This window comes from Bufo gargarizans, chromosome 6, assembly GCF_014858855.1.
Source record: "Bufo gargarizans isolate SCDJY-AF-19 chromosome 6, ASM1485885v1, whole genome shotgun sequence".
NCBI classification, from domain to species: Eukaryota; Metazoa; Chordata; class Amphibia; order Anura; family Bufonidae; genus Bufo; species Bufo gargarizans.
Window position 1 is genome coordinate 39,307,509 of NC_058085.1, and position 22,913 is coordinate 39,330,421.

The 22,913-nt window shown below is 49.4% G+C and overlaps 2 protein-coding genes across 8 annotated transcripts in view; one reads left to right on the forward strand and one right to left on the reverse strand.

The window, feature by feature from the left end:
* Nucleotides 1–22,913, reverse strand: part of ARSG (arylsulfatase G) — a 43,013-nt gene that overhangs the window by 13,230 nt on the left and 6,870 nt on the right. For 5 of the 7 annotated variants that reach the window (XM_044296044.1, XM_044296042.1, XM_044296045.1 and 2 more), the window contains one exon: nucleotides 552–833. In XM_044296044.1, the coding sequence (XP_044151979.1) occupies nucleotides 552–805 (254 nt within the window). In that variant the 5' untranslated portion in view covers nucleotides 806–833. Of the gene's footprint in view, nucleotides 1–551; nucleotides 834–4,567; nucleotides 4,695–12,392; nucleotides 12,555–22,913 lie in introns of those variants that run through there. The other 2 variants (XM_044296049.1, XM_044296047.1) reach the window with 2 other exon arrangements.
* SLC16A6 (solute carrier family 16 member 6) lies at nucleotides 4,781–19,934 on the forward strand. Its single transcript, XM_044296050.1, has 6 exons — nucleotides 4,781–4,937; nucleotides 12,564–12,799; nucleotides 14,113–14,256; nucleotides 14,357–14,485; nucleotides 17,776–18,588; nucleotides 19,271–19,934. Coding segments are annotated over exons 1-6 (1,563 nt in total). The 5' UTR covers nucleotides 4,781–4,935; the 3' UTR covers nucleotides 19,510–19,934.

Consider the following 22,913-nt stretch of genomic DNA (forward strand, 5'->3'; position numbering starts at 1 on the left):
ATACAATGCTGCTCCTGCTCTCCTCCTGCCACTGATACAATGCTGCTCCTGCTCTCCTCCTGCCACTGATACAATGCTGCTCCTGCTCTCCTCCTGCCACTGATACAATGCTGCCCCTGCACTCCTCCTGCCACTGATACAATGCTGCTCCTGCACTCCTCCTGCCACTGATACAATGCTGCCCCTGCTATCCTCCTGCCACTGATACAATGCAGCTCCTGCTCTCCTCCTGCCACTGATACAATGCTGCCCCTGCTCTCCTCCTGCCACTGATACAATGCTGCCCTTGCACTCCTCCTGCCACTGATACAATGCTGCTCCTGCTCTCCTCCTACCACTGATACAATGCTGCTCCTGCTCTCCTCCTGCCACTGATACAATGCTGCCCCTGGACCTTGTTCTGCTCCTGCTACTGACCTAATTGTCCCTCGCTCTCATCATGCTACTGGTCCCCGCTCACTTCCTAACCCTAGACCCCGCTCTCCTCCAGACCCCACATAACTCACAACAATCCAATTTGCAGAATTAGGACAATAGTCTTGGAAATTTACCTCAAGCCCTCAGAGGCCAGCTTGTCCAGGTTAGGAGTCTGTGACCGCTTGGCGGCCATATTTGCCCCCAGGTCTCCCCATCCTATGTCATCTGCTAGAATAATAATAAAGTTGGGCTTTGAGACGTTCTCCTGTTGATGGCAGGAACTGGAATCCAGGAACCAGACCAAACCAACATAAGTTGAAGCCAGGACACAAGCGAGGAGAGAGGACGCCACGGTCATGGTGATCGGGATAATAGACGGTGAGATCATCAGGTCATCATCCTCGTGGCTGCAGAGTCTGAAAAACAAAGTAATGCTCGGATGCTGCAAGGAGAACAGGACAGACAGACAATGCTGACAGCAGCCGGACTACAGGGCAGCCAATTCGGAATTTCTCACAACTGAAGGATTGTTACAGTGAATCATGGAAGTAAAAAGCTGTCGGCCTGTCCTGCTACAGTGTTCCACTCTGAAGATTGTCCACCATCACTCACAGAAAGCAGAGATCTTAAAAATAATAAGTTCTAGGTTCTAGTCGGCGCTGATTGATTCACGCGCATAACAAAACACAAGGTGCATATTAAAATATATAACGATTATATAAACTGACTAGGGTCTCTGTTGCACTGTACCGTATCAGACCTCAGATCAGACCCCCAATGCCTCAGATCAACCCTCCAACCTTTAGCCAGCCACCAGCCCCCATGTCAGCCATCAGCCCCCCATGTCATTCATCAGCCCTCATGTCATTCATCAGCCCTCATGTCATTCATCAGCCCTCATGTCAGCCAGCCATCAGCCCTTTCGTCAGCCCCCAGCCCTTTCATCAGCCATCAGGTCATTCGTCAGCCATCAGACCCCCATGTCAGCCATCAGACCCACCATGTCAGCCATCAGCCCCCCATGTCAGCCATCAGCCCCCCCCCATGTCAGCCATCAGCCCCCCCCCATGTCAGCCATCAGCCCCCCCCCATGTCAGCCATCAGCCCCCCCCCCATGTCAGCCATCAGCCCCCCCCCCATGTCAGCCATTAGCCCCCCCCCATGTCAGCCATTAGCCCCCCCCCATGTCAGCCATCAGACCCCCCCCATGTCAGCCATCAGACCCCCCATGTCAGCCATCAGACCCCATGTCAGCCATCAGGACCTCACTGACCATAAGAGCTTACACTCTACAGGAGAGAGAGGACCTCACTGACCATAAGAGATTACACTCTACAGGAGGGAGAGGAGCTCACTGACCATAAGAGCTTACACTCTACAGGACGGAGAGGAGCTCACTGACCATAAGAGCTTACAGTCTACAGGAGAGAGAGAGAGGACACTGACCATAAGAGCTTACACTCTACAGGAGGGAGATGAGCTCACTGACCATAAGAGCTTACACTCTACAGGACGGAGAGGAGCTCACTGACCATAAGAGCTTACAGTCTACAGGAGAGAGAGAGAGGACCTCACTGACCATAAGAGCTTACACTCTACAGGAGGGAGAGGAGCTCACTGACCATAAGAGCTTACACTCTACAGGACGGAGAGGAGCTCACTGACCATAAGAGCTTACAGTCTACAGGAGAGAGAGAGAGAGGACACTGACCATAAGAGCTTACACTCTACAGGAGGGAGATGAGCTCACTGACCATAAGAGCTTACAGTCTACAGGAGAGAGAGAGAGAGGACACTGACCATAAGAGCTTACACTCTACAGGACGGAGAGGAGCTCACTGACCATAAGAGCTTACACTCTACAGGAGAGAGAGGACCTCGCTGACCATAAGAGCTTACACTCTACAGGAGAGAGAGGACCTCACTGACCATAAGAGCTTACACTCTACAGGAGAGAGAGGACCTCACTGACCATAAGAGCTTACACTCTACAGGACGGAGAGGACCTCGCTGACCATAAGAGCTTACACTCTACAGGAGAGAGAGGACCTCACTGACCATAAGAGCTTACACTCTACAGGAGAGAGAGGACCTCACTGACCATAAGAGCTTACACTCTACAGGAGAGAGAGGACCTCGCTGACCATAAGAGCTTACACTCTACAGGAGAGAGAGGACCTCACTGACCATTAGAGCTTACACTCTACAGGAGAGAGAGGACCGCACTGACTATAAGAGCTTACACTCTACAGGAGAGAGAAGACCTCACTGACCATAAGAGCTTACACTCTACAGGAGAGAGAGGACCTCGCTGACCATAAGAGCTTACACTCTACAGGACGGAGAGGAGCTCACTGACCATAAGAGCTTACACTCTACAGGAGAGAGAGGACCTCACTGACCATAAGAGCTTACAGTCTACAGGAGAGAGAGAGAGAGGACACTGACCATAAGAGCTTACAGTCTACAGGACGGAGAGGAGCTCGCTGACCATAAGAGCTTACACTCTACAGGAGAGAGAGGACCTCGCTGACCTTAAGAGCTTACACTCTACAGGACGGAGAGGAGCTCACTGACCATAAGAGCTTACACTCTACAGGAGAGAGAGGACCTCGCTGACCATAAGAGCTTACACTCTACAGGAGAGAGAAGACCTCACTGACCATAAGAGCTTACACTCTACAGGAGAGAGGACCTCACTGACCATAAGAGCTTACACTCTACAGGAGAGAGAGGACCTCGCTGACCATAAGAGCTTACACTCTACAGGAGAGAGAGGACCTCGCTGACCATAAGAGCTTACATTCTACAGGAGAGAGAGGACCTCACTGACCATAAGAGCTTACATTCTACAGGACAGAGAGGGGACCTCACTGACCATAAGAGCTTACACTCTACAGGAGAGAGAGGATCTCACTGACCGTAAGAGATTACACTCTACAGGAGAGAGAGGACCTCACTGACCATAAGAGCTGACACTCTACAGGAGAGAGAGGACCTCACTGACCATAAGAGCTTACACTCTACAGGAGAGAGAGAGAGGACACTGACCATAAGAGCTTACACTCTACAGGAGAGGACCTCACTGACCATAATAGCTTACACTCTACAGGACGGAGAGAGGACCTCACTGACCATAAGAGCTTACACTCTACAGGACGGAGAGAGGACCTCACTGACCATAAGAGCTTACACTCTACAGGACGGAGAGAGGACCTCACTGACCATAAGAGCTTACACTCTACAGGAGGGAGAGGACCCCACTGACCATAAGAGCTTACACTCTACAGGAGAGAGAGGACCTCACTGACCATAAGAGCTTACACTCTACAGGAGAGAGAGGACCTCACTGACCATAAGAGCTTACACTCTACAGGAGAGAGAGGACCTCGCTGACCATAAGAGCTTACACTCTACAGGAGAGAGAGGACCTCGCTGACCATAAGAGCTTACACTCTACAGGACGGAGAGGACCTCACTGACCATAAGAGCTTACACTCTACAGGAGAGAGAAGACCTCACTGACCATAAGAGCTTACACTCTACAGGAGAGAGAGGACCTCACTGACCATAAGAGCTTACACTCTACAGGAGAGAGAGGACCTCACTGACCATAAGAGCTTACACTCTACAGGAGAGAGAGGACCTCACTGACCATAAGAGCTTACACTCTACAGGAGAGAGAGGACCTCACTGACCATAAGAGCTTACACTCTACAGGAGAGAGAGGACCTCACTGACCATAAGAGCTTACACTCTACAGGAGAGAGAGGACCTCACTGACCATAAGAGCTTACACTCTACAGGAGAGAGAAGACCTCACTGACCATAAGAGCTTACACTCTACAGGACGGAGAGGAGCTGTGGGGGGTTAGACGGGTGATGCAGGGACACAAGGAGGATGGGGGTTGTTGTCCTCAGCAGTAGCACAGCACGAGGTGAGGAAGACTCCGGATTTTCCTGTCTGAACTGGCACAAACCTGTTCTGCCTGGAAAGTGCGCGCGGCCGCGGCTCCAGCACGTGCGGGGCCGGAAGTGACAGGTGTCATACAGAGTGTCAGCTCTGCGGTACCGCACAGTGTATAGTGTCAGCTCTGCGGTACCGCACAGTGTATAGAGTGTCAGCTCTGCGGTACAGGCGGCCGCTCACCTGCAGCAGGGGCTGTGGTCCCAGGAGCTTGCACTCTACACCTCGCCTCCGCCCGGCTGCTTGTCGCCCTCGGCAGTTAACCCTGTCGGGGCGGTGGGGAATCGTGTCAGGGCAGGCGGAGCCGGCAGGGAGGGAGTTAATGGCAGAAGGCGCGGCCCCGCCACATGCGCGCCCCCGCCCAGACCGGCTAAAGCCGGTATATATACAGTAAGTCAGCGAGCGGCTGCAGAGCCGGAGCTGCTGCCATGGGGCCCCTGAGAGCCCCGCTGTCTGTCTGATCGGCGGCCGCAGGAGGGTCATCCGTACGCCGGCTGGACGAGGGGACCGGGGGCCCCGACACAGAGGTGGTCTGCCCCCCATAGAGAGACATGTAAGTGCCCGGGATGTGCTGCACATTGTATGCTAGACCCCCCCCCAGAGGATGTCATATAGTGGGGTCCCCCCCTAGAGGGTGTCATATAGTGGGGTCCCCCCTAGAGGGTGTCGTATAGCGGGGGTCCCCCCCTAGAGGGTGTCATATAGTGGGGTCCCCCCCTAGAGGGTGTCATATAGTGGGGTCCCCCCCTAGAGGGTGTCATATAGTGGGGTCCCCCCCTAGAGGGTGTCGTATAGTGGGGTCCCCCCCTAGAGGGTGTCGTATAGTGGGGTCCCCCCCTAGAGGGTGTCGTATAGTGGGGTCCCCCCTAGAGGGTGTCGTATAGTGGGGTCCCCCCCTAGAGGGTGTCGTATAGTGGGGTCCCCCCCTAGAGGGTGTCGTATAGTGGGGTCCCCCCCTAGAGGGTGTCGTATAGTGGGGTCCCCCCCTAGAGGGTGTCGTATAGTGGGGTCCCCCCCTAGAGGGTGTCGTATAGTGGGGTCCCCCCTAGAGGGTGTCGTATAGTGGGGTCCCCCCCTAGAGGGTGTCGTATAGTGGGGTCCCCCCCTAGAGGGTGTCGTATAGTGGGGTCCCCCCCTAGAGGGTGTCGTATAGTGGGCTCCCCCCCTAGAGGGTGTCGTATAGTGGGCTCCCCCCCTAGAGGGTGTCGTATAGTGGGGTCCCCCCCTAGAGGGTGTCGTATAGTGGGGTCCCCCCCCTAGAGGGTGTCGTATAGTGGGCTCCCCCCCTAGAGGGTGTCGTATAGTGGGCTCCCCCCCTAGAGGGTGTCGTATAGTGGGCTCCCCCCCTAGAGGGTGTCGTATAGTGGGGCTCCCCCCCTAGAGGGTGTCGTATAGTGGGGTCCCCCCCTAGAGGGTGTCGTATAGTGGGGTCCCCCCCCTAGAGGGTGTCGTAGTGTGGGGTCCCCCCCCCTAGAGGGTGTCGTAGTGTGGGGTCCCCCCCCCTAGAGGGTGTCGTAGTGTGGGGTCCCCCCCCCCCTAGAGGGTGTCGTAGTGTGGGGTCCCCCCCCCCCCTAGAGGGTGTCGTAGTGTGGGGTCCCCCCCCCCCTAGAGGGTGTCGTAGTGTGGGGTCCCCCCCCCCTAGAGGGTGTCGTAGTGTGGGGTCCCCCCCCCTAGAGGGTGTCGTAGTGTGGGGTCCCCCCCCCTAGAGGGTGTCGTAGTGTGGGGTCCCCCCCCCTAGAGGGTGTCGTAGTGTGGGGTCCCCCCCCCTAGAGGGTGTCGTAGTGTGGGGTCCCCCCCCCCTAGAGGGTGTCGTAGTGTGGGGTCCCCCCCCCCTAGAGGGTGTCGTAGTGTGGGGTCCCCCCCCCCTAGAGGGTGTCGTAGTGTGGGGTCCCCCCCCCCCTAGAGGGTGTCGTAGTGTGGGGTCCCCCCCCCCCTAGAGGGTGTCGTAGTGTGGGGTCCCCCCCCCCTAGAGGGTGTCGTAGTGTGGGGTCCCCCCCCCCCTAGAGGGTGTCGTAGTGTGGGGTCCCCCCACCCCCTAGAGGGTGTCGTAGTGTGGGGTCCCCCCCCCCCTAGAGGGTGTCGTAGTGTGGGGTCCCCCCCCCCTAGAGGGTGTCGTAGTGTGGGGTCCCCCCCCCTAGAGGGTGTCGTAGTGTGGGGTCCCCCCCCCTAGAGGGTGTCGTAGTGTGGGGTCCCCCCCCTAGAGGGTGTCGTAGTGTGGGGTCCCCCCCCCTAGGGTGTCGTAGTGTGGGGTCCCCCCCCCAAAGGGGTGTCGTATGCTGGGCCCCCCCCCCCCCCAGGGGTTACTGGTGTCACCATACTGCCTTGTATGGTCCCCTATAGAGTGATATCCCGTCTCACCATACTGCCTTGTATGATCCCCTATAGAGTGACATCCCGTCTCGCCATACTGCCTTGTATGATCCCCTATAGAGTGACATCCCGTCCTCACCATACTGCCTTGTATCGTCCCCTATAGAGTGATATCCCGTCTCGCCATACTGCCTTGTATGATCCCCTATAGAGTGACATCCCGTCTCGCCATACTGCCTTGTATGGTTCCCTATAGTGACATCCCGTCTCGCCATACTGCCTTGTTTGGTCCCCTATAGAGTGACACCCCGTCTCGCCATACTGCCATGATGATCCCCTATATATTTTTTAAGGTTCGGGGCCAGGCTTCCCTATAGACTATAAGAGTCGTGCTATTCCTCTGCTGACACAACATGCAGGTCCATGAACATCTACTCGCCTACAGGTGAAACTCGGAAAAATGAGAATATCGTGCAAACTAACACCTGAGACTCATTACAGGCAGAGCGAGAGATTCCAAGCCTTTGTTATAATCTGGATGATTGGGGTATTATAAGCTGTAAGCCATAAATCACAATCTCAGGTCCCCTTTGCTCGGGGGGGTATGGATTAATTAGCGGACTAGAGGGGACACTATGAGCCGAGAATATTGAACCTTTTTCACAAAAGTCTAATTTTAATTTGCATTACTGACAAATGGACTTTGCACAATATTCTAATTTTTTGAGTTTCACCTGTAGATGGTCACAGCTCATGAGTAAAGCGCCGCCATCTATCCCTCAAATTGTAGCATGTCTTTGGTGTCACATATGCTGTATATAGGGTAGGTTTTTGTGGCCTAGAACACGTCATTTCGGTGAAGAGCAGCTTCTACAATTACACTGCCCCATAGATGAGGTCAGGCCGTGGTGGTATCTCGTGTCCTTCCTGTGGTGTTTGATGGTTGGCGCCAGATGAACCTGGTCGGTGAAGACTTCTGTGAAGTACTATGTTACTAAGAACAGATCATCATGTGATGAAGCCTCAGCTAAAGACTTAGTGAGCGGGCATGGACCTTACAGTGACCAGCTAACCGGCATTGATTATCTGCCTGTGTTTATGTGCCGCACCTGAGGGGTTAACTGCAGCGGATCGCAGCTCCCTGTCATAGAGGTCGGGTGCCGGCTATTTGATTAACGGGTCAGTTATCTTCATTAGTGGCGCAGTGGCCACAGCCCCTCCTCCTCCCGTCTCTCTTCTTAATGGCGGCAGCAGCACGGGGGGGAGAGACTCCTCCTCCACTGCGCTGCTGAGAAGAACATTGGCGGCGGGGCAGAGAACTATCATCTCCTGTGCCCGCCACTGTATTCAACGGCAGAGCTGCGGCCGGTCTAGTCTAAAAAGTCTTGTCGCCATTAGTAAATTCTAAGTCGCGTTGGCGACTATTTTGGTCGCCATCTGGAGCCCTGTATATACCGGCAGAGGAGGGCTCCTCCATGTCACCCTGCTTCTGAGCACCAAAGAGACCATGAAGACTGCGCTGTGCCTGCTGGAGTAAATGTCTACTACATGTGACACATCACCTATATACCGGCAGAGGAGGGGTCCTCCATGTCACCCTGCTTCTGAGCACCAAAGAGACCATGAAGACTGCGCTGTGCCTGCTGGAGTAAATGTCTACTACATGTGACACATCACCTATATACCGGCAGAGGAGGGGTCCTCCATGTCACCCTGATTCTGAGCACCAAAGAGACCATGAAGACTGCGCTGTGCCTGCTGGAGTAAATGTCTACTACATGTGACACATCACCTATATACCGGCAGAGGAGGGGTCCTCCATGTCACCCTGCTTCTGAGCACCAAAGAGACCATGAAGACTGCGCTGTGCCTGCTGGAGTAAATGTCTACTACATGTGACACATCACCTATATACCGGCAGAGGAGGGGTCCTCCATGTCACCCTGCTTCTGAGCACCAAAGAGACCATGAAGACTGCGCTGTGCCTGCTGGAGTAAATGTCTACTACATGTGACACATCACCGATATACCGGCAGAAGAGAGGTCCTCCATGTCACCCTGCTTCTGAGCACCAAAGAGACCATGAAGACTGCGCTGTGCCTGCTGGAGTAAATGTCTACTACATGTGACACATCACCTATATACCGGCAGAGGAGGGGTCCTCCATGTCACCCTGCTTCTGAGCACCAAAGAGACCATGAAGACTGCGCTGTGCCTGCTGGAGTAAATGTCTACTACATGTGACACATCACCTAGATACCGGCAGAGGAGAGGTCCTCCATGTCACCCTGCTTCTGAGCACCAAAGAGACCATGAAGACTGCGCTGTGCCTGCTGGAGTAAATGTCTACTACATGTGACACATCACCTATATACCGGCAGAGGAGGGGTCCTCCATGTCACCCTGCTTCTGAGCACCAAAGAGACCATGAAGACTGCGCTGTGCCTGCTGGAGTAAATGTCTACTACATGTGACACATCACCTAGATACCGGCAGAGGAGGGCTCCTCCATGTCACCCTGCTTCTGAGCACCAAAGAGACCATGAAGACTGCGCTGTGCCTGCTGGAGTAAATGTCTACTACATGTGACACATCACCTATATACCAGCAGAGGAGAGGTCCTCCATGTCACCCTGCTTCTGAGCACCAAAGAGACCATGAAGACTGCGCTGTGCCTGCTGGAGTAAATGTCTACTACATGTGACACATCACCGATATACCGGCAGAGGAGAGGTCCTCCATGTCACCCTGCTTCTACAGTACATGGCTAGAATCGCCTCCTCTTTGCTGCTACTGAAAATGCTGCAGGTTTTCCCACCACAACTCTACGGAGAAAAACCTGGACAGCGCTGTACCTGACATAAAGGGCACTCGCCTGTGCCTCGCCACTCTGTCCAGAGCCTCTGGAGCGCTGGCCTTAGAAGTGACGTGTCCCCAAGATGCTTGTCACTGCCAGGTCATGATCTGCTTCTGGGCTTGTCACAGCTGAGGCCGGTATCCTGGCTACAGCAGCACACATGGGCCCCATCTAGAAGTCTTACATGCTGGGGACCAGACGGAGCCAGGTCACGGTGCCATGCTGTCCTGGATGAAATGGGGTTGAATCTGAACAGTCCATTTAAAGAGCTCACTTGACTTCTCACAGTGAAAAAGATCAGATAGAGGTGTGGTCATCAGAGGATAAATACATAGTCAAGCATGTCCCACAGAAGGGCTGGTGCAGTGTGAGGGCAACGTTGGAAGCCATGACTGGTGGGTAATCGGGAAAATATGGAGAAGGGATGCGTCTGCAAGATGTGAAAGTGGGGAGTTGCAGATAAAGCACTTTTGAGTAAGAAGACCCCAAAATTGATTTAGAGAAAAATCGGGTTGAAGAAACATGAACAAGGCAGAAGCCTCCAATGGGCAGCACATCAGATGCTTAGAAGATTAAGTCTATGTGAGCGATGGCACTAGTGGAAAGTCTTGGCACACATCAACCACACATTGTAGACTGTGAGGAGGCACACGGAGCACCAGACTATACCAGTAATATCGCCATCCAGTAATGCCTGTGTACAAGTAAGACCACCAGTCTAGTCTGTAGTAAACCTGAGACCCTCTACCTTGTACTGTAACCTATGGGAATGCTACATCTGGTTTCTATGCTTTTAGATGTATTCCCAGCATTACATCTTGGGGAGAATATCTCTATAGACACTGCTGGATGGAGGCCCCATATGGCGGCACACAGTAGGAAGGAACTGTAGAAACTGTCCAATTCATAAGGTGTAGCAGTAAGACAAACCTCATGCTGTGGCCAGTGTTATGAGAGTTATCGAGGTCCATGAGCGAGGGGGATAAATGTGCGTCAAATCACTGCTCTACTTGCGTGTCCGTGGAGGCTCGCCATGTGCAGTTCTCAGTAATTGTTAAAGTTGCCTCTAACTAACTAAGATTAGTTTTTCACTACCATTTCTATGCCAATGACTCCCAACTATACACTTCATCGTGTGACAACCCCTGCTGTACTACAGTCCACCTTTTATCTAAGGGCTCATTCAGATGACCATATGAATGGGTCTGCATCCGTTCCGCAGTTTTACAGAGCGGGTGTGGATGGACCCATTTATTTCAATGGGCTACAAAAGATGCCAACAGCACACAGTGTGCAGTCCGCATCCATAGTTCCATTCCACGGCCCCGCAAGAAAGATAGAGAAAAGTCCTATTCTGCAGGCAAGAATGGTCATTTCTATCATAGTACTGGCCATGTGTGGTCTGCTAAACGCTTACAACCCTACCCATGCTGCACGCCCTACATCTCCTCATCTGTCTACCACCCTACCTGTGCTCCACAGTGCTGCACCCCCTACATCTCCTCCTCATCTGTCTACCACCCTACCTGTGCTCCACAGTGCTGCACCCCCTACATCTCCTCCTCATCTGTCTACCATCCTACCTGTGCTCTCCACAGTGCTGCACCCCCTACATCTCCTCCTCATCTCTGTCTACCATCCTACCTGTGCTCTCCACAGTTCTGCACATCCTACATCTCCTCCTCATCTCTGTCTACCATCCTACCTGTGCTCTCCACAGTGCTGCACCCCCTACATCTCCTCCTCATCTCTGTCTACCATCCTACCTGTGCTCTCCACAGTTCTGCACATCCTACATCTCCTCCTCATCTCTGTCTACCATCCTACCTGTACTCTCCACAGTGCTGCACCCCCTACATCTCCTCCTCATCTGTCTACCATCCTACCTGTGCTCTCCACAGTGCTGCACCCCCTACATCTCCTCCTCATCTCTGTCTACCATCCTACCTGTGCTCTCCACAGTGCTGCACCCCCTACATCTCCTCATCTGTCTACCACCCTACCTGTGCTCTCCACCGTTCTGCACCCCCTACATCTCCTCATCTCTACCACCCTACCTGTGCTCTCCACAGTGCTGCACCCCCCCTACATCTCCTCATCTCTACCACCCTACCTGTGCTCTCCACAGTGCTGCACCTCCCTCATCTCTACCTTCCTACCTGCGCTCTCCGTTCATCCGTTCAGATAATGATTTATGACTGACTGACATCCACCATAATCTGAACCTCTCGTGCCCATCTCCAAGACTTCTCCTGAGCTTCTCTGTAATGATCTACCACAAGAAATTAGATTGTTTCATAACATCCAATTTTAGGCCCTCCCTTTTAAAATAATTTTTATTTTTTTCACTGTTCTGAACATGATTCATCCATCTTCCAATATCACTCCCTATGCATTGAGAAGCACTACAGATATCGACTGGTGACGACTCATGTAGCCTTAGATCTACTACCCTATTGTCTTTTAAGATGGCTGGAGCATTTTACAAAAAAAGCACTTATCTTTGTGTTTCCCTTATCTCCTGATTGTAAGCTTTTCTGAGCAAGGCTCTCATTCCTCTTGTTTTTAGTTGTTGACTTGTCTGTTGCTATGACTGTTTGTACTTGAACCCCCTGATTGTAAAGTGCTGCGGAATAAGTTGGCACTATATTAATAAAGATTATTCTTCTAGTGCAACTCCCTGCCATATTAGTCTCTATCCACTCCCATCATGCTTGCATAGCGGGAGAGATGGTGGTTGGAGACCATATGGCTTGCATAGCGGGAGAGATGGTGGTTGGAGACCAGTCTAGAAGCAGGAGCCTGTATTTTTCATCACCTGACCACTATGGGTTAATTCACCTGAGCAGTGCCGGCCTCGTCCAGTACGTACGGTGTAGGCAGAAAGAAGATTGTTGCTGGCTTTGTCTGGCGCTTGAAGAATTGTGCGGTTTCCTCAGCCCTAATTTGTCGATAGTATTTCCATGGGATGCCGGATTACTTCTAATTTTCTGTACCGATTCCTGTTCCTAGGCAGACAAAGATGAGAAACATGGAGAAATGCTCCGGTGCCAACATCTACACCAAAGTGCCTGATGGAGGATGGGGCTGGGCGGTGGCTGTGGCCTTTTTTTTTGTGGAAGTGTTCACTTACGGGGTCATCAAGTCTTTTGGGGTGTTCTTTACTGATCTGATGATCTACTTTGAAGAAAGTAACAGCCGAATATCATGGATCATCTCAATCTGTATCTTTGTCCTTACGTTCACCGGTAAGTCCTATCACACAGATGACGTCTGTTATCTGTAAGTTTCTCAGGTCATTCTAATCCATAATGAGTAAAATGGCCTTTGTTGGTGGCCACAACTTCCAGATGTGAGCGGTTCAATATAGGTAAAATAAAAACTAAGACTCAGGGGCGTAACTGGGGAGGACTAGGGCAGGTGAAGCATGTGCTGGGGGCATCGACAGACCACTCTTCCTTGGCCAGAGTAATTGGCCCCTTAATGCCAAGCATGTAGAGAAAGTATGGAGCAGGCCCGCATGCATAGCCCGCTCCATAAATGGCTGGTGCCAGCTATATAATACAGCAGGTAAGTGCCAGCAATGACCAGTCCTAATAACGAATAGGACATCTGTGGGGGTAGACAGAGGAAGGGGGTCTCCGATTGGTTGCCCGTCATCAGCCCCATAGACTGCAGTAGTATTCTGTTGCAATCTATGGGACAAGTAATTTCAAAAATTTCAAATCGCCCCCTTTATTTTTATGTCAAATTAGACACTAAAAAATAAACATAACAGGCATCACTGCGTTCAATAATGTCTGAACTACTAAAATCGAGAAAAAAAATCCTGCATAGTGAACACAAAATAAAAATCCACAACTCACCATTTTTTGGTCACCTTGTCCCCTGAAAAAGTAAATAAAAAGTCATCAAAAAGTTGTGTGTACCTGAAAATGGTACTAATAAAAACTACAGGTTGTCTTACAAAAAGCAAGCTCTGTAGATGGAAATATATAAAAAAAAAAATATTATTTTTTTTTTTTTTAAAGGTTTTTAATTTACTTTTTTAAAATGTAAAAACCTTTAAAAAAAAAAAAAAACACACATGGACTACAAATTTGCTTAGTTTTTGTTTTACTTTTTTAAAAACAAAAACTAAGCAAATTTGTAGTCCATGTGTGTGTGTGTTTTTTTTTTTTTTTTTTCTTTCCATTACCAGATATGGTAAATTAAATGGTGCCATTAAAAGTACAACTTGTCCCCCCAAAAAGTAAGCCCTCATATTGTGAAGAGAAAATTTAATAAGTTGTTGCTTTTGTAAGGTAGAAAGATATAAATTAAAAGGCAAAGGCATAAATTGGCTTGGTCCTTTTTAAAGGGTTAGATACAGGATCTGTGTCCTGGGGAAGGAGAGCCAGGCCTCATGAAGGTTAGGGTTTGTGGACCAGCTGCTTCCACACATTTTTCTAGGGACCTGAGGCCTGACCTGTCCCTGGCTGAACAACTAGCGCATAGTCCTCATCTCAACAGGAAGCCCGTGGCATTCAGTGTCTTTACTCCTCTCTTCTGATTTCTTCAGCTCCCATCTCGACAGTTCTCAGCAACCGCTTTGGGCATCGGCCAGTGGTCATGTTTGGAGGCTTCCTCGTCAGCATGGGAATGATATTGGCTTCATTTGCACGCAACGTTGTTGAGATTTATGTCAGCATTGGAGTGGTGTCTGGTAAGTATCTGAATGTAGTGTAGGACATCAGTCCGTGGATGAGAACTGTGGGCAGGAGCTCAGACTCTTGAGTAAATGGAGTTTTTGTCTTATGTTTCAGGTCTTGGATATTGTCTCAGCTTCCTTCCCACTGTCACAATTTTGTCACAGTACTTTGACAAACGGCGCTCTTTGGTCACCGCTATAGCGTCCACTGGAGAATGTTTTGCCGTGTTTGCCTTTGCACCAGGTAGAGTATGATATCTCCTGCCTTCTCAAGCAGTCTGGTAGACATGCATGCTGATCTTAGTAGAAGCAGGGCTCGGTCTTCTAGCCAGTTGTTGGGAGTGCTCCATGTGTGTCTAGTGCCCAGTAAATGGCCTTGCCCTTAATAAAGGTGACAGTCTGATCCCAACTGATTATGTTGGGGAAGATGAGGATTGGACATGTTGAGTTTCAACACCCAATCCTTGGGTTCTTCCTGGAGACCAGCTACTATTTGAGGGGATAGAGGTGTTGCACAGTGTCTTTTTTTTCTTCTCTCAACACAAAACTCAAAAACACATACACGCTCAGCAAAGTTGACAACGCATGTGTTTGAGGACAGTGGGAGAGATGGATGACAGTTATGGAAGGTGTATTGCCTCTCAGCTGATCTAGAACTTGTCATGTGTTGTGTACACAGAGGTGGATTCTGTTTCATCTGATCACTTGGCAAAAAAGAAGACTGAAAACATGAGAACTATTCAGTTCTGCAGCATCTGTAGATTCATTCAGAAAGCCTTCACACCCCTTTGCTTTTTCCACATAACAGCCATATTGACAAAACACAATTACCAAGCAGAATCCTGCTTCTAGAAAGGTCTGCAAATTTGTCTAAACTTAAAAAAAATCATTCTGTAGTCTGAAAGTGTCATGTCTGGAAGAAACCAGGGAGCTGATCTATGGAGCATGGTGGTGCTGGGAGACAGAGTACAGGTCTCTGGACCTCAAACTCTTGCGAAGATTCACCTTTCAAGAACTCTACAGCCAAGACCACACGAGGGGCCACCATAAATAGCTGCATCTACGCCCAATCCAGAATTAACATTGGAGAAAATGGAGGGGGAGGGGGGATCCTCCCAATACAGGATCAACACTGGAGAATGAGGGTAATCCTCCCGATCCAGGGAGCTGCATATCAGATATAAAATTCCAGTTTCCCAGAGTCTTAGGTTTCCTCCTTCTTCAGAGGCGTATAACCGTGGTCGGGCGGACTCTGGGAAACTGGAATTTTATATCTGATGCAGTTACGTCTTAGAGGAGCAAAACAAGAAAAATATATTTTTCATCAGACAAAAATGTACCTCTCCTGCTCTGGACAGTGCTGCCACTCGGGAGATCTAGTGCGCTCCTCCTGTACTGCCCAAAAGTGACAAATAAAACAAAAAATACATCACTCCTGCTCTCTGCCGCCATCAGCAATGCAGAGCACAGGCTGCACTTCTCTGCATCCCGGCTCAGGCTGTCGCAATGATGTCATCATGCAGCCTCTACTAGGCCTGAGGCCCAGTGGCCTATGAGAGTGATTTACGGTGGGGCAGGGATCCTCAATATTCAACTGTATTGCTGGCCGGAGGATGTCAATAAAATTGAATGTGTGGCGGTCATCGTGTTTGAGGCCCCAGGCAAAAGATCCAGGGTCATAGCCCTGGATGTCTTGGCCTAATGACTGCCCTGGGGGTGAAAAGTCCTCTTCAAATGAGTGGTCCAACCTTTTACAAGTGCTGGTTTATTCTCAGGATGGGCCATCACTTTATGATTAGCGGGGGGTCAATACCCTGCACGCCTACCAAACAGCTGTTCTGCAGTAACTGATACCAGAAATGCACCGCTCTGTACGTTGTGCAGTGGATGGTTACTGCAGAGCATCGCTCCTGAGCATAGGTCATCACTTGTAAAGGGTTGGAGAACCCCTTAACAGAAATGTGAGATTTAAGTTTTTTTTTTTTTTTTATAAATTTGTATTAATTTCCACAAACCCGATTTTGTGTTTGTATGGTGTAAATCAACCATATATCAGATCATCAAGAACTTCAACGGCACGCAAGAAACTCTAGCAAGTGCCAGAACAGTCTCCTAAAGAGGATTCTGCTATGGGATCTGGTCCCCACCAGTGCGGAGCTGGTTTAGGAAATGCAGGTGTGAGTGCATCTCCACACACAGTGAGGCAAAGGCTTTTGGAGCATGGCCTGACCTCAGGAAGGGCAGCAAAGAGGCCACTTCCCTCCAAGAAAAACATCAAGGACAGACATTCTGCAGGAAGAACAGGGATTCGACTGGGGGAAAGTTATTTGCTCTGAGGAAGCCCCCTTCACACTGTTTGGGGCACCTGGAGAAGACAAGCTGAGTGCTACCATGAGTCTTGTCATGCCAACATTAAAGCAACCTGAGATCATTCATTTGTGGGGTTGCTTCTCATCCAAGAGAGTGGGCCTACTTACAATGTTGCCTAGGAACACTGCCATGAATAATGATTAAGATCAAACCTTCTCCTTGGAGCAACATCTCTGAACCATCCAGGAGCAATTTTTCTAGCATGATGGACACCGTGTCAAAAGGCGAAAGGGAGAACTAACGGGATAACTGAACAAAACATTGACATTTTGGTCCATGGCCTAGAAACCCCCCAAATTTCAATCGCATAGAGAACCTGTGTTCAGTCCTCCAAAAAGCAGGTGGACAAACAAAAAACCAGACATTGTGATAAACCTCAATTATTGATTAGACAAGAACTGGTTGCCATCAGTCAGGATTTGGCCCAGAAGCTGATATCCAGCATGTCAGGGTGAATTGCAGAAGATAAGTCTTGAAAAAGAAAGGCCAACACTGGAAATACAGAGTCTTTGCATAAACTTGATGTTTTTCACAGGAAAAGTGAAAAAAACGTATGAAATACTTATAATTGTACTTCAGTTACCATAGAAACATCCAACAAAAAAGATCCAAAAACACTGAAGTAGAAAACTAAAAACAGAGTCTCAAAACTTTTGGCCAGAACTACTGTATATTTATTTGTAGAAGTATTTAGAACAATCAGAAACTAGAAGACCTGGTGCCTGTTGGCTGCCAGTTTCATAATTCATATAACGGGATTGTGTAAATGATTTCATCAATGCCTGACCTCTCTGATGACAAAACCTTCAGAGACCGCACATGGCGGCTGTTCTGACGCTGCTGCATGCAGGAATGGATGAAGAACGCGACCAGCAGAGAGTAGGGACACAATGGAGGGACTAGGAAAGGCCTTTCTGTGACTACTGGGATGGGAGGCAGATCTAAAGGGGGGAGCAGAGTCCTCTGACTACGGGGGGTGTTCTGCTATTACTCGGGTAGCATGTTCGGGTTTCTGTGTCTACTGTGGAAGTGAAGGTTGTGCTCTTTTGGATTTACCTGCTAAAGGAGGACTCTGTACAAACTGTTCCCTGTGGCCAGATGTATTCCTGTCCCACTGTCTAGCTTGCTCTTGTGACTAAAACCTTTCTGTGCTTTCTTTTTCAGCCATCACGGCATTAAGCGATCAGGTCGGGTGGCGATATTGTCTGCTAACTGTAGGAGCTCTGCAGCTGAACATTGTAGTCTGTGGTGCGTTACTAAGACCAATAATCATCAAAGCCGAAGAGGAAACCAAGGAACCTCCAAAGCCTGAAAACCCGGAGAGCACCTACATGCTGGAGAATGAGCAGACCATCACATCATTGGACTCCATTGACTCTGGAGTCGAAGTATCTACCTCACCAAAAAATCTTCCAAACAATGTGAAATCTGACATGAGAACAGAAAGGGCAACAGAGAGACCAGAGATGGCAGAGCAGGCAGACGCTTGCAAGACGCCTCCTCTTCTAGACTTTTCTGTCTTAAGAAATTCCAGTTTCATATGTTATGCCCTTTTTGGTCTTTTTGCCACACTGGGGTTCTTTGCTCCGTCGCTATATATAATTCCCCTCAGCCTAAGCCTAGGGATAGACAAGGACCGGTCTGCTTATATGCTGTCTGCAATGGCCATTGCTGAGGTCTTTGGGCGGATTGGGGCGGGCTGGCTGCTCAATAAGAAGCCCATCCGCAAGGTCTACATCGAACTTATCTTTGTTGTGCTGCTGTGCTTCGCCTTAATTGCCTTCCCATTTGCTAGCAGCTTCTGGGGGCTCATGATATGTAGTATGTTCTTTGGTTGCATGTTGGGTATGGTGACTGGTACTCACATTCCTATGCTGGCTGAAGACGACATTGTTGGCATTGAAAAGATGTCCTCTGCTGTGGGAGTCTACGTCTTCATTCAGAGCATTGCAGGGCTGGCTGGACCACCACTTGGAGGTAAGAACCTTATCCTCTTTAGCTGATAGGTTTTCTAGTTGACACAGACTGCAGAGGTAGAACAGAGAGGGTGATCTGCAGAACTTTTTATCCTGTGTGTGCCATGGCGCCATTTCTGGCAGCATAACAATTCTAGCCTGCCACCACTGGCCAACATGTGCAATAAGGGCTTACACAATAGTGTAGGAGAGCACCACGTAACGAGAATGGGGTGTTACAGATCTGAGCTGGGCTCTGGCTGTCAGAGTGCCTTCCCTGTAGCTGATCCTCTTGTTTCCTACAAGGAAAGTTTGGAAGCACATAACGCCAGGTCCCTACAACTCCCCTAGGTAGACAACAGCAGCTCCGACATCCATAGCTCTCGAGGTTGTAGCTATTCAAATCTGGAGGAGCCTTGATACCACTGAGCATGAGCTGGGCTAACTCCAACCTTTTTGCCTATGTTTTATGGTTGAAATGGTGCAGGGGATTTGGTTCCACAGGCCAGTCACTCTCGTATGACTATGTTCTGGGTCTGTACAAGCTTTAGTTTCTGATCCATTATTCACCTAAGAAAAATTGCACCAAACATGTCTTACTAGGGTTTAGCAAGCTGCTGTCACCTGAAGTGAGATGTTAAATGATTGCAATGGCTATAGCTGTTCTGTCAGACCATTAATGGTGGTTTCTTTCTTCTTTGCAGGAGTTCTGGTGGACTATACACAGAATTACGGTTCTGCATTCTACTCTTGTGCGGTTGGGATGACACTAGGGGCCTTTTTTCTGGCCTTGGTGAGGCCATGCCGGACAGGGTTCTGCCAGAGGAAGCCTCCTCTTCTATGTCAGGGAACACTGGAAGTGCCAGACGATTTTCTGGAAATGGACATGAGCAGAGGCGAGGTGCTGAACAAAAGCTGTGAAAGTCTCACTGGGACAGTATAGCACAGCTTGCAATAAACCTCCAGCCTCCCTTAAATCCCACTGCACCAGAACCAATCGCGTGTGGTAAAAGGGAACACAAACCAGAAATGTGAATGATGGGGTTGAAGGAGGAGAGGGAGGGCCATTAGCTTCTGCATGCAGGGAAAACATTCACTCATTATCAGCTGCCACACGGTATGGCTGCAACTATCTGCACCCGGAACCTGGGCAACGCCTACAGGGTAATCGTCGAAGCGTTCATCGCTGAGGTCCATGCAAACCAAATATTTATTAAGTTATACTAGTTGAAGCTGCTTTTAGGGGATGGACAGACAAGTCCTGATGACGGACGATCCCTTTAGTGTTCTCAGGATTCTATTAGTAGCAGGGCTGTGTTGGACAATCTGGTGACATTGGCCTTGAAATAACAAACCATGTTTCATGTGCACTGTGTTGCGGTTTTCTGTTATCTTGGTTCTGTATGTGTACTTTGAGCCCAGGCAGGCGCTGGGATTCACACAAGACATCTGGTGTCCACTTCAGAAGATTGTCCATCTGGTGTCCACATGGAAGGTTACAGCCATACACACAAGTGAAGAAATACACCCCCAAAAAGAAATGTGCAGGCCATTCAATAGCCTAGAAATAACAAGGGCATCATAAGATGCAGCCAACTAGCGAGCTACAATAAAAGCTTCTTCATTCTGCCCACAGCAGCGCTACATGCGCCCCTGCTTCCAAGGATGGGAAGGTGTTGCTCTTCACCTATGACATTGGGCATGACCCACAAGGAATCGGGTACGTCTGCCCATGTCAGTGACATCACCGGAGGAAAAACTGTTCTGCAACTTCTTAATACAAAGAGCCTTATTTCTTCTCTGCATGCTGACACCGACTGAAGACAATTAGGCTAGGTCTACACGACGACATGTGTCGTGCGACAATTTTTATAATGATAGTCTATGGTGTTGCACTGCGACATGACAGTTGCAAAAAATCAATTCCGAGAGGGATTTTTCTGCGACAGTCGCAGCGTGTCTGATTGCGACACCATAGACCATCATTATAAAAATTGGTGCGACAAATGTTGCAGTGTAGTTGTGCCCTAAATGTCGTTGTGTAGACCTAGCCTTAGGGTTACATGCGGAGGCAGAAAACCTGCGCTGACCTAAACTCACACAGTTCAGGATTTGCTACGGTGGGTGGAGTGATGATTTGAAGGATGATGTGAAGTAGTATGACATGGAACCAGAGTGACATAAAGTGAGAGCAATGTGGAGCAGGAGCCGGATGAAACTGCATCAAGAAAATGATGCACATTGTAATATATACTGAGGTCCTGAGAACTCCCTATAACCGACAGTCCAGGGCAAGTGTCCCGAATAGGGAGTCCCACACTGATCGGTATCTTCTCACATCTCCTGGGTCCTGTCCTGTCTCTTATACTCAGTATCTTCTCCTCTGTTCTCCCCTGACCCTTATACTCTGTATCTTCTCACCTCTGCTGTGTTCCTTCCTGTTCCTTTTATACTCTGTATCTACTCGCTTCTCCTGTGTTCTGTCCTGTTCTTTATATTCTGTCTTCTCGCCTCTCCTTTGTTCTCTCCTGTTCCTTATACTCAGTATCTTCTCTGTTCTCTCCTGTTCCTTATACTCAGTATCTTCTCCCCTCTCCTGTCTTCTCCCCTGTTCCTAAGGCCTCTTGCACATGACCGTATGGCTTTTTCAGTATTTTGCGGTCTGCAAAAAATACGGATGACGTCCATGTGCATTCCGTTTTTTTCTGAACGGAACAGCTGGCCCCTGATAGAACAGTACTATCCTTGTCCGTTATGCGGACAATAATAGGACATGTTCTATCTTTGAACGGAAATACGGAACTTGCGGTTTTTTTTTTTGTTGTTTTTTTTTATTGGATCAATTGAAATGAATGGTTCCGAATACGGTTCATATACGGAACACAAAAAAACAGAACATAAATTGGAAAAAAAAAACTTTGTGTGCAAGAGGCCTTATACTCTGTATCCTCTTACCTCTCCTGTGTTTTGTCCTGTCCCTTATTCTCGGTATCTTCTCACCTCCCCTGTGTCCTGTCCTGTCCCTTATTCTCGGTATCTTCTCACCTCTCCTGTGTTCTCCCCTGTCCCTTATACTCGGTATCTTCTCACCTCTCCTGTGTCCTGTCCCTTATACTCGGTATCTTCTCACCTCTCCTGTGTTCTGTCCTGTCCCTTATTCTCGGTATCTTCTCACCTCTCCTGTGTTCTGTCCTGTCCATCATACTCTTGTCCTGTGTTCTCCCGTGTCACTTATGGTGATATCTTCTCACTTCTCCTGTGTCCTGTCCTGTTCCCTATACTTGGTGTAGTCTCACCTCTCCTCCTTTGTTCTGTCCTGTCCCTTATAGTCTGTATCTTCTCACCTACACTGTGTTCTTTCCCGTACCTTATACTCTGTGTCTTCTCACCATCCCTGTGTTCTGCCCTGTCTTAGGCCTCATGCACACGACATTTGTTTTGGTTCGCATCCAAGCCGCAGTTTTGTCGGCTTGGATGCGGACCTATTCACTTCAATGGGGCCGCAAAAGATGTGGACAGATCTGTCCGCATCCGTTGCTCAGTTCCGTGGCCCCGAAAAAAAAAAAACATGTCCTATTCTTGTCCGCGCTTTGCGGACAAGAATAGGCAGTTATATTAAAGGCGGTCGTGTGCATGTATCCTTATACTCTGTACCTTCTACCTTCTGTTTTCTGTCCTGTTCCTTATACTTGGTGTCTTCTCACCTCCATCGTGTCCTGTTCCTCATACTCGGTCTTCTTTTCTCCCCGTTTTCTGTCCTGTTACTTATACTCAGTATCTTCTCACCTGTTCTGTTTTGTCCTGTTCCTCATATTTGATATCCTCTCACCTGTCCTGTCTCTTATACTCTGTATCTTCTCTCCTTTGTTCTACCGTGTCCCTTATATTCAGTATCTTCTTCTCACCTGCCCTGTATTCTCCCCTCTCCATTATACTCGGTATCTTCTCACCTCTCCTCTTTTCTGTCCTGTTCTTTATACTCTGTATGTTCTCACCTCTCCTGTGTTCTGTCCTCTCACTAAGGCCTCATGCACACGTCCGTTTTTTTTCACGGTCCGCAAAACGGGGTTCCGTTGGTCCGTGATCCGTGACCGTTTTTCCATCCGTGGGTCTTCCTTGATTTTTGGAGGATCCACGGACATGAAAAAAAAGTCATTTTGGTGTCCGCCTGGCCGTGCGGAGCCAAACGGATCCGTCCTGAATTACAATGCAAGTCAATGGGGACGGATCCGTTTGATGTTGACACAATATGGTGCCATTTCAAACGGATCCGTCCCCATTGACTTTCAATGTAAAGTCTGGAGTTCTGTTATACCATCGGATTGGAGTTTTCTCCAATCCGATGGT

What these genes read in the sequence shown, in the direction of transcription:
- SLC16A6 (XM_044296050.1), top strand. An exon ending in CAGCATTGGAGTGGTGTCTG is followed by an intron (nt 14,257 to 14,356) that starts GTAAGTATCTGA and finishes CTTATGTTTCAG; the next exon opens with GTCTTGGATATTGTCTCAGC. An exon ending in CGTGTTTGCCTTTGCACCAG is followed by an intron (nt 14,486 to 17,775) that starts GTAGAGTATGAT and finishes TTTCTTTTTCAG; the next exon opens with CCATCACGGCATTAAGCGAT.